At 38.5% G+C, this 11284-nt stretch overlaps 1 protein-coding gene across 11 annotated transcripts in view; it reads left to right on the forward strand.

Moving 5' to 3' along the window:
- lrp1aa (low density lipoprotein receptor-related protein 1Aa) overlaps window positions 1-11284 on the forward strand; it is a 225922-nt gene that overhangs the window by 35416 nt on the left and 179222 nt on the right. For all 11 annotated transcript variants that reach the window (XM_073916187.1, XM_073916185.1, XM_073916186.1 and 8 more), the window contains exon 2: window positions 2452-2574. Coding sequence is in view for 8 of the 11 variants with exons in the window: in XM_073916177.1 (XP_073772278.1) it covers window positions 2452-2574 (123 nt within the window). In the remaining 3 variants the exon portion in view is untranslated. The remainder of the gene's footprint in view (window positions 1-2451; window positions 2575-11284) is intronic.

Here is an 11284-nt window from a genome sequence, read left to right on the forward strand (position 1 = left end):
TATTTTATGGGGGGGGTGTTCATATGGGGTGGTTCACCCAGGGTGACATTTAAACTAGAACCGCCACTGATTAATTGTAACGCGCTATTATTGCCCAACACTGTCATAGAAAGTTGTAGAAAGTTTAATCTAATATTTTAGCCCCTCTGATTGATGTAAGCTGACGTGACTAGAAAGGCTAACTTGTTTCAACTCAAAAGCACACCATTTTTTTTTAACAGCACATCAGTCAGAGCTGGACTTTGTGTGTGTGTGTGATGTCCAGACTGGAGTAAATGCAGTCTGGCGGGCAAGATAGACAGTCTTGGCTGCGGTTGGTTTGTTTTCAGACAGAAATGAGCATCAGTATCTGGCAACCTCCAATGCAGCCAAACGCCAGCCAGACCACAGATACCCACAACGCCTGTTTGATTTCACTTAATTATGGATGCTCATGTGTCACGTACAGTTGAAGACAACATTATTAGCCTTCCTGTCAAACGTGACTTTTCTCTCTCTTAATATTAGTGCTGTTTAACAGAGCTATGTGTTTTTCACAGTATTTCCTAATATATTTGTCTCCTGGAGAAAGTCTTATTTATTTTAAACAGTATACACACACACACACACACACACACACACACACACACACACACACACATATATATATATATATATATATATATAGAAAAGCAGTGATCAATATTATCAACTACTTATTTTTGATTGTCTACAACAGAACAAACCACTATATTGTCTAATGAGTTGCCTAATTAACTGCGTAGTTTGTCATTTACACATCCTTTGCTTGTTTCAAACCTTTATGAGTTTTTTTTTTCTTCTGTTAACAACATTTTTAAGACTGTTGAAAACCTGTAACCATTGACTTCCATAGTTTTTGTTTGTCCTACCATGGAAGTCAATGGTTGCTGGCTTTCAGCATTCTTCAAAATATCTTCTTATGGGTTCGACAGAAAAAAAGAAGCTCAAAAAGGTTTGAAACCACTAGAGGGAGAGTAAATAATGAGTAAATTAAATATCTCACTTTAAATTCTGAATTCAGCAATTCATTAAATGAAACAGGAAAAGACCAAGTCTTCAATCTCACTTCTATTTTTGTACCCCTAGCCATAAATATATATATAAATATAAACATTTCCTCAAATATATGCATGCATGTTTGTATTTATATATACCCACATAATAAATATACACAGTAACACTTATTCAAACCAAAACAATAATTGCAAAACAAACTGTTATTCTGATTAATTGCAATTAATAATTATTTAATCATAATTATTTAATGCCCAGCACAAGTGAAAAAACATTGGTTATTAAAACTATTGAATTTAAAAATGTGCAATTTATTTTATTTTAAAAGATACAAAAAATACAATACAATGCAATACAATACAATACAATGCAATGCAATGCAATACAATACAATGCAATGCAATACAATACAATGCAATGCAATGCAATGCAATGCAATGCAATGCAATGCAATACAATACAATGCAATGCAATGCAATGCAATGCAATGCAATGCAATGCAATGCAACACAATACAATACAATATAATACAATGCAATGCAATATAATGAAATACAATGCAATACAATACAATGCAATGCAATACAATACAATGCAATGCAATACAATACAATACAATGCAATGCAATGCAATACAATACAATGCAATGCAATACAATACAATGCAATGCAATGCAATGCAATGCAATGCAATGCAATGCAATACAATACAATGCAATGCAATGCAATGCAATGCAATGCAATGCAATGCAATGCAACACAATACAATACAATATAATACAATGCAATGCAATATAATGAAATACAATGCAATACAATACAATACAATACAATACAATACTCTGCCAACAATACTCTGCCAACGGGAGGAAGCCCCGGGCTCGAGGAGCCCTTGAGCTCGGGGCTCTCTCCCAGGACAGCATGCCAAACAAGCTTTTATAAATCATCAGCTAAGTGTGAACTCTTGAAAGGTGGTAAAAGCAGGATTTAACGACAGTACTGATCTGTTTGTCAAATTTTAAGTTTTCATCAAACATAACACCTAGATTTCTTACACACTGGGTAATATGCGGGTCCACGGATCTCACATTGACATCTAACAGAGGACTTTCTTTGTGCCCAAATACAATTACTTCAGTTTTTTTTTCATTTAAATTTTAAAAATTGCCTGAGAGCCAAAGTTTAAGCTCCTCTAAGCAAGCCGGGAGTGGTTGTAAGCCGTTTTAGAACAAAATACATGTGAGTGTCATCCGCAAATAGATGCAAGGACATTAAAGATATTAAAGAAAAGTATTACAATTTCAAAGCAGGGCTAATAATTGTGTGTTCAAATGCATTTGCCTTTTTCATATGAGTAATAGCTGAATGCATTATTAATTTTGACTCATGGCTGGTTCTGCTGTCTCTTTGTTTCAGCTCCAAAAACGTGCAGCCCGAAGCAGTTTGTTTGCAGGGATCAGGTGACGTGCATCTCCAAAGGCTGGCGCTGTGATGGAGAGAAAGACTGTCCGGATGGCTCAGACGAGGCTCCGGATGTCTGTATGTACATCTCTTTATCTCTTTAGGGTTTAGTTCCTCCAAAATTGAATATTTTTGCTGCTATCCGCTTCTTTAGGGGTTAGTGTTACCCCAAAACGGATTATTTTTGGCTATCCGCTTCTTGAGGGGTTAGTCCCCTCAAAACTGAATATTTTTTTTTTGTTGTCCACTTCTTTAGGGGCTAGTTTCCCCCCAAAATTGAATATTGTTTTTGTTGTGCGCTTCTTTTGGGGTTAGATCCCTCAAAATGTTATACTTTTTCTGTTTTCCACTTCTTAAAGGGTTAGTTTTCTCACAAAATGTAATATTTTTCCTGATGTCCGCTTCTTTAGGGGTTAGTTCCCTCAAAATGTTATATATTTTCTGTTGTCCGCTTCTTTAGGGGTTAGTTTCCCCAAAAAAATTTAATATAGTTTTGAATATGTGCTAGATAAGTTGGCGGTTCATTCCGCTGTGGCAACCCCAGATTAATAAAGGGACTAAGCTGAAAAGGAAATTAATATATGGATGTTTTTAAATGCAGTGATGTGAGGTGGTGCATTGAGTGAAATCTAAGCTGTGAGAGTCCTGGCTGTGTGTTGCTGTTAGTGTTTCTGATTGGACTTATCACTGTTGGGTTTTTCCGAGTGGTCGTTCTGTTTCTAGATTACTTTGACCTGAAGCACACATTTTTATCATTTCACTTGTTTAGTCTGGTCAGTTCCTTTGACATTGGCTTCTTGTGGCCTTGCTTAGATCTGTTTACAGTGAGTTATCAAGAGGACACTGCAAATACTAGATCTGCTTCCCTTTTTACTTTATACAAAGACCATCACAAATTCACAATTATGATCTTCATTTCAGAAACATGTCTCAAACAGACATATAACAGCCTGACTATTCAATTATACATAGTTTATAAAAGGTTTTTCCCAGATGAGTTTAGCTGTAGACTAGTGGGTAGATGAGTTTAGTTGTTGACTAGTGAGTAGATGAGTTTAGCTGTTGACTAGTGAGTAGATGAGTTCAGCTGTAGACTAGTGAGTAGATGAGTTTAGCTGTTGACTAGTGAGTAGATGAGTTTAGTTGTTGACTAGTGAGTAGATGAGTTTAGCTGTTGACTAGTGAGTAGATGAGTTTAGTTGTTGACTAGTGAGTAGATGAGTTTAGCTGTTGACTAGTGAGTAGATGAGTTCAGCTGTAGACTAGTGAGTAGATGAGTTTAGCTGTTGACTAGTGAGTAGATGAGTTTAGTTGTTGACTAGTGAGTAGATGAGTTTAGCTGTAGACTAGTGAGTAGATGAGTTTAGCTGTTGACTAGTGAGTAGATGAGTTCAGCTGTAGACTAGTGAGTAGATGAGTTTAGCTGTTGACTAGTGAGTAGATGAGTTTAGCTGTTGACTAGTGAGTAGATGAGTTTAGATGTTTACTAGTGAGTAGATGAGTTTCGCTGTTGACTAGTGAGTAGATGAGTTTAGCTGTTGACTAGTGAGTAGATGAGTTTAGCTGTTGACTAGTGAGTAGATGAGTTTAGCTGTTGACTAGTGAGTAGATGAGTTTAGCTGTTGACTAGTGAGTAGATGAGTTTAGTTATTGACTAGTGAGTAGATGAGTTTAGTTGTTGACTAGTGAGTAGATGAGTTTAGTTGTTGACTAGTGAGTAGATGAGTTTAGTTGTTGACTAGTGAGTAGATGAGTTTAGTTGTTGACTAGTGAGTAGATGAGTTTAGTTGTTGACTAGTGAGTAGATGAGTTTAGCTGTTGACTAGTGAGTAGATGAGTTTAGTTATTGACTAGTGAGTAGATGAGTTTAGTTGTTGACTAGTGAGTAGATGAGTTTAGTTGTTGACTAGTGAGTAGATGAGTTTAGTTGTTGACTAGTGAGTAGATGAGTTTAGCTGTTGACTAGTGAGTAGATGAGTTTAGCTGTTGACTAGTGAGTAGATGAGTTTAGTTATTGACTAGTGAGTAGATGAGTTTAGTTGTTGACTAGTGAGTAGATGAGTTTAGTTGTTGACTAGTGAGTAGATGAGTTTAGTTGTTGACTAGTGAGTAGATGAGTTTAGTTGTTGACTAGTGATCAGATGAGTTTAGTTGTTGACTAGTGAGTAGATGAGTTTAGTTGTTGACTAGTGAGTAGATGAGTTTAGTTGTTGACTAGTGAGTAGATGAGTGTAGTTGTTGACTAGTGAGTAGATGAGTTTAGTTGTTGACTAGTGAGTAGATGAGTTTAGCTGTTGACTAGTGAGTAGATGAGTTTAGCTGTTGACTAGTGAGTAGATGAGTTTAGCTGTTGACTAGTGAGTGGATGAGTTTAGCTGTTGACTAGTGAGTAGATGAGTTTAGTTGTTGACTAGTGAGTAGATGAGTTTAGTTGTTGACTAGTGAGTAGATGAGTTTAGCTGTTGACTAGTGAGTAGATGAGTTTAGTTGTTGACTAGTGAGTAGATGAGTTTAGTTGTTTACTAGTGAGTAAATGAGTTTAGCTGTCGACTAGTGAGTTGATGAGTTTAGTTGTTGACTAGTGAGTAGATGAGTTTAGATGTTGACTAGTGAGTAGATGAGTTTAGCTGTTGACTAGATGAGTTTAGCTGTTGACTAGTGAGTAGATGAGTTTAGCTGTTGACTAGTGAGTAGATGCGTTTAGTTGTTGACTAGTGAGTAGATGAGTTTAGTTGTTGACTAGTGAGTAGATGAGTTTAGTTGTTGACTAGTGAGTAGATGAGTTTAGCTGTTGACTAGTGAGTAGATGAGTTTAGTTGTTGACTAGTGAGTAGATGAGTTTAGCTGTTGACTAGTGAGTAGATGAGTTTAGCTGTTGACTAGTGAGTAGATGAGTTTAGTTGTTGACTAGTGAGTAGATGAGTGTAGTTGTTGACTAGTGAGTAGATGAGTTTAGTTGTTGACTAGTGAGTAGATGAGTTTAGCTGTTGACTAGTGAGTAGATGAGTTTAGCTGTTGACTAGTGAGTAGATGAGTTTAGCTGTTGACTAGTGAGTAGATGAGTTTAGCTGTTGACTAGTGAGTAGATGAGTTTAGTTGTTGACTAGTGAGTAGATGAGTTTAGTTGTTGACTAGTGAGTAGATGAGTTTAGTTGTTGACTAGTGAGTTGATGAGTTTAGTTGTTGACTAGTGAGTAGATGAGTTTAGCTGTTGACTAGTGAGTAGATGAGTTTAGTTGTTGACTAGTGAGTAGATGAGTTTAGTTGTTGACTAGTGAGTAGATGAGTGTAGTTGTTGACTAGTGAGTAGATGAGTTTAGTTGTTGACTAGTGAGTAGATGAGTTTAGCTGTTGACTAGTGAGTAGATGAGTTTAGCTGTTGACTAGTGAGTAGATGAGTTTAGCTGTTGACTAGTGAGTAGATGAGTTTAGTTGTTGACTAGTGAGTAGATGAGTTTAGTTGTTGACTAGTGAGTAGATGAGTTTAGCTGTTGACTAGTGAGTGGATGAGTTTAGCTGTTGACTAGTGAGTAGATGAGTTTAGTTGTTGACTAGTGAGTAGATGAGTTTAGTTGTTGACTAGTGAGTAGATGAGTTTAGCTGTTGACTAGTGAGTAGATGAGTTTAGCTGTTGACTAGTGAGTAGATGAGTTTAGTTGTTGACTAGTGAGTAGATGAGTTTAGTTGTTGACTAGTGAGTAGATGAGTTTAGTTGTTGACTAGTGAGTAGATGAGTTTAGTTGTTGACTAGTGAGTAGATGAGTTTAGTTGTTGACTAGTGAGTAGATGAGTTTAGCTGTTGACTAGTGAGTAGATGAGTTTAGCTGTTGACTAGTGAGTAGATGAGTTTAGTTGTTGACTAGTGAGTAGATGAGTTTAGCTGTTAATTATGTGTTAAAATATCCTGAGCTTGTGTTCACCCCAGAGCCCAGAATAACTCATTAAAAACTCCACTGATTTCAGGCCCATAGATTCAAATCTGCTTAGACTCCACATTTCGGCCTAGGAGAGTGTTTCACAGAAGGCAGACCACTGCTAAAAAGACGTCACCTAGCATTCCACGTGATTTACATTCATCTGAAAGCGAGAAAGTGAAGCTCAGTTTAGCAGCAGCTTTTAATCTCAGGTTGTGGTTGAAAGTTCTCAGTGTGTGGAGTTCGCGAGTGTGAAGTGTCTTTCCATTCACACCCTTTCTGGCAGAACGGCCTAACAGAAACCCGTTCAGCAAAGAGTGCGCCATCAGTTTATCATGAGGGGGAAGGGGACCGGCGTAATTAGAATTAGCTCGCTACTTCAGAACCTGGCCCTAGAAAACAATGGCGCGGTTCATGAGGCAGCATTAGGAGTTTAGGAATGTTTGCACTGCTTCGTCACAACCAATTACATGCTTTGAAATAATTTGTCTTTCTCTAAAAGCGCTGGCGTGGCTTTCAGAAGTGTTGGGTAAGAGCGAAGCTGACGTTCACAAGGCTGAATCCGCTCCATAAGAGGAGGAGAGTCTTCAGTCTGGAAGTCATTAAAACCCCGTCCAGAGGAATGGAGGGAAAACTGCTGTTTTTCATGATCTGCTTTTCTCGGCTCAAACTTCTCTCTGGCTTCCTCTCGGCTGACACCCTTGGTTCTTCTCTATTTTAGCCGTGCTTCAGGGTGTTGACTCTGCTTTACGCTCTTTGCATTAAAATTAGACAGTCTTTTCTTAATTCTCTGGGAGCTGATGTGACGTCTTACTCACTTGCTTTAGTCAAATGTTCCACTGCTCTGAAAAGGATCAAAACAAGTCTGCCATTTACTCAGCTTCCTTTCAAACCAGAAGGATTTTCGATCTTTCGTGGAGCACAAAAGATTTTTACTGTCAAGGGCTTATAATAACAGGCTTATAATAACAGCAAAATATACATGTATAAAAGGTTAAAGTCTTCTAAAACCATGTGTCAGCTTTGTGTGAGGATCTGAAATCGAGTCTATCGATTCAATATGTTAAATTGTTCTCTGATATCTACATATCAGTGTGTGGATAAAATAAAGCTAAGTGATATGACACAATGCATACACGTGCGCTTATACTCAGCAGTTCACATGTGTTTGTTGCCTCATTACAAACATATGTGGCAATTTTCACTATATACATGTTATACTAAGAAATGATACAGTTAAACAGACCTTATGGGCCTATTACGATGCAAGACGTGTTTGGCACGATTTGTTGCTATTTTTACAGTAATCTTCACGATTTGTATTAAGTTGTTTGTTTAAAAAGCAAATCCATTTGCTCCACCATGTGAACTACTGGGTGTTTTGATCTATACAGGAGGTGTTTTAGGGCGCATTGTTGGCGCGTTGCTATTTTGTGGAACTGAAATGGGCCGCACCATTGACCGACTTAAAACTGCTCACAACCCTGTTAGACCATTCTTGCAACGAAAACCATGTTTTTCAGTCGTTAAAATAGCAAAAGTGGATTCAGACATGGCCTTAATGCGCTTTTGCGCCAGGTGCGTTAAAATAGAGCACTATGCCATGTGCGTTAAAAAAGAGCACTATGCCATGTGTGTTAAAATAGAGCACTATGTCTTTTTGTTGTGGCGCTGAAAAAAGTTAAATCCGTATATCCTGCATTTTGCGTTCTGTCAAGCTGTGAACACTCCTTGTTCAAAACTGCTCTTTTTAAGTCTCCCTGCCTCTCCTGTTTTTAAAATAAAAGTCCCACATATTTATGTAGTATGTTTAATACAAGCTTCATTGTTGTTGTAATCTCACTAGTTCATGTGGCCAATCAAACGCTGCCTGGGCCATGCATATTAATGAGCCGAGACCGTTATAGTCAGTGTTTTTTTTTTTTGGTTTGTCATTTCCATGTACTAAATTCCTATTATTCAGCTATGCTTATCTATGCACACATTGACATTCAAGGGCACCTTTAATTGTAATTCTTGAAACTATGACAGTCAACTAAAATGTAATTCAGTTTAACAATAGTTTTTATGTTAAATAAACATATTTAAAGCAAGGACCGAATTATGAGATTGTCTACTTTACTCTTATTTTGTCGTCTGAAGAAACATTATATAATGTAAATGATCATTTTTTTAAATATAAAGTTGTTTCGTGCAAAGGTAAAATTGTATAAATGTTGATGAGTTCTGGTGTCGATACTAGAAACAAAATCTTTAGGAGCATCATACGTTTTAGGCTTTCATTATTTGTTTTAACCTGTCATTTTGTGTTCCTGAAAGCCTTGTGTGGAATAACTAACGCAATCTGATGGTAATTCGTAACTTTTTGATTTAGTGGCTAATTTGTATGAATTCGTACGATCTAATCTGTACAATTTAGTACGATTTGCTCATCACCCAATGACGGTTGGGGTTAGGGGTAGGGTTGGGTGCCACGCCTTCTTTTTAAAATGGTACATTTTCGAACAACTAAACTCGTACGAATCAGCCAATAAACTGACAAAATGTAAAATACTTACGTTTCCTCCTGAGATCAGGCTGGAATAACATAATGAAGGTTGCTGGTTCGAGTCCTGGCTGGGCCAGTTGGCATTTCTGTGTGGAGTTTGCATGTTCTCCCTGTGTTGGCGTGGGTTTCCTCTGGGTGCTCCGGTTTCCCCCATAGTCCAAACACATGCACTATAGGTGAACTGATGAACTAAATTGGCCGTAGTGTATGTGTGTGAATGTGAGAGTGTATGGGTGTTTCCCAGTACTGGGTTGCACTCGGCATTCGCTGTGTATGCTGGAATAGTTGGCGGTTCATTCCAATGCGGTGAGCCCTGATGAATAAAGGGACTAAGCTGAAGGAAAATGAAGGAATGAGTATAAATGATGACAGAAACGTATGACTCAGGATGTGGATGAGCAGACGTGCTCTGTTTGAGGATCCCTCCGTGCAGATGCCTCACATCATTGAAGATCTGCCTGATGAAAGAGGTTTATTTATGTACGTGGCTGGATTTCACAGTGTCTTTTGTGAAAGTGGCAGTGAAGTCTGTGGCTGTTCCCGCTGCAGCTGCCGTGACTTTCCTTTCGGACCCACAACACACAAGAGCCAGCTTTGTACCACTGCTCCTGCCATTGCCAGAGTCATACTAACATAATAATTATCATCCTTTTACTATCAAGGTTGCTGGTTTGAGTCCTGACTGGGCCAGTTGGGATTTCTGTGTGGAGTTTGCATGTTCTCCCCGTGTTGGTGTGGGTTTCCTCCAGGTGCTCCTGTTTCCCCCACAGTCATGCACTATAGGTGAATTGAACAAGCTAAATTGGCCATTGTGTATGAGTGTGTGTATGAATTTGAGTGTGTATGGGTGTTTCCCTGTGATGGGTTGCAGCTGGAAGGGCATTTGCTGCGTAAAACATATACTGGAGCAGTTGGCGGTTCATTCCGCAGTGCCGACCCCTGATTAATAAGGGACTAAGTTGAAGGAAAATTAATGAATGTAATTCAGATGTGTGTGTGTTTGTGTACTTGTTTTTGTGACATATCAGGACACAAATCTATATAATGACATTGGTATGAGACAGGTATTACAAAAAGGAGGTGAAATATGAGGACATTGGTGACATCCTCATTTCTCAAAATGCTTATAAATCCTACAGGATGAGTTTAATCAGAGAGTAAAGCTGGACACTGACTCCTGTGATGGTTGGGTTTAGGGGTGGGGTAGGGTGAGGGCAATACAATATACGGTTTGAACAGTTTAAAATGAATGGAAACCTATGTAGTGTACCCATTTTTCACAAAAACAAATGTGTGTGTGTGTGTGAAACTTTGCAGTTTAATCCACAGTTTATTTATCATTAGTTGAATTATTTGCTTTATTCTACAGCCTGGTCAAACTATTCTTGCTGCATGTGTGAATATAGTCTGATTGTCGTTTTTTAAGCGAATAATACTGTAAATAACATTAAGTTTCTTACACAAACCTGATCAGAATCCATGGCTATTGATTTAGACTCATTTGTACGTGTTTATTTTTGATCTATAAAATACTGTCACCATTCATTGCCATTATATAGAGCAAGGGTTTTCAAACTAGTGGGTCACACAGTGAGGAAAAGTGGGTCACACAACATCACTTAGCTGCAGCTATATTTACGTTGCAGTGAATCAAAACCATTACGATAAAAAGCGAACAACTCTTTAGAGATGATTCTGTTTTTCAGATGAATCATTTAGGTTAAAACACATTTACTCATTGAATGAGTCCGATTCATTTGTGTTGAACTGTCACATGCAACTCAGGCTCATTCTGAAAGTGTAGTCCTGTGGACGTTTCTGCAGGAGACCGCGAAATACGTCCCGGGATGTGCCGTTTTCGCATCTCAAATGTCTCTCATGAGTGCCGTTCGGGCACGCGCTGTTCTCTCTTAAAGACTGGCTGAATGATTGACTGGGCGACCGGCCAATTGGCTGACCCACCCTCCGATTGACCCACCCACCCACTTACTTCCCTAAACCCAACCAACAATTTACAAAAGCTGTCCAGAAAAAGAAAAGCCCTCGCTTGATTTTTACCACGTTTTCGGATTTTACCACATTCTCACCTGTTCATTCATTCATTCATTTTCTTGTCGGCTTAGTCCCTTTATTAATCCGGGGTCGTCACAGCGGAATGAACCACCAACTTATCCAGCAAGTTTTTACGCAGCGGATGCCCTTCCAGCCGCAACCCATCTCTGGGAAAACACATTCTCACCTGTTATTCACAGTTATTTTTTGGATTCTGCGGTAAGTGGTCAGCTGGTAAACGCGAATAGAAACATCATCATACCGCCCTGTAGCG

Source organism: Danio rerio, chromosome 11 (assembly GCF_049306965.1).
Source record: "Danio rerio strain Tuebingen ecotype United States chromosome 11, GRCz12tu, whole genome shotgun sequence".
NCBI lineage: Eukaryota > Metazoa > Chordata > Actinopteri > Cypriniformes > Danionidae > Danio > Danio rerio.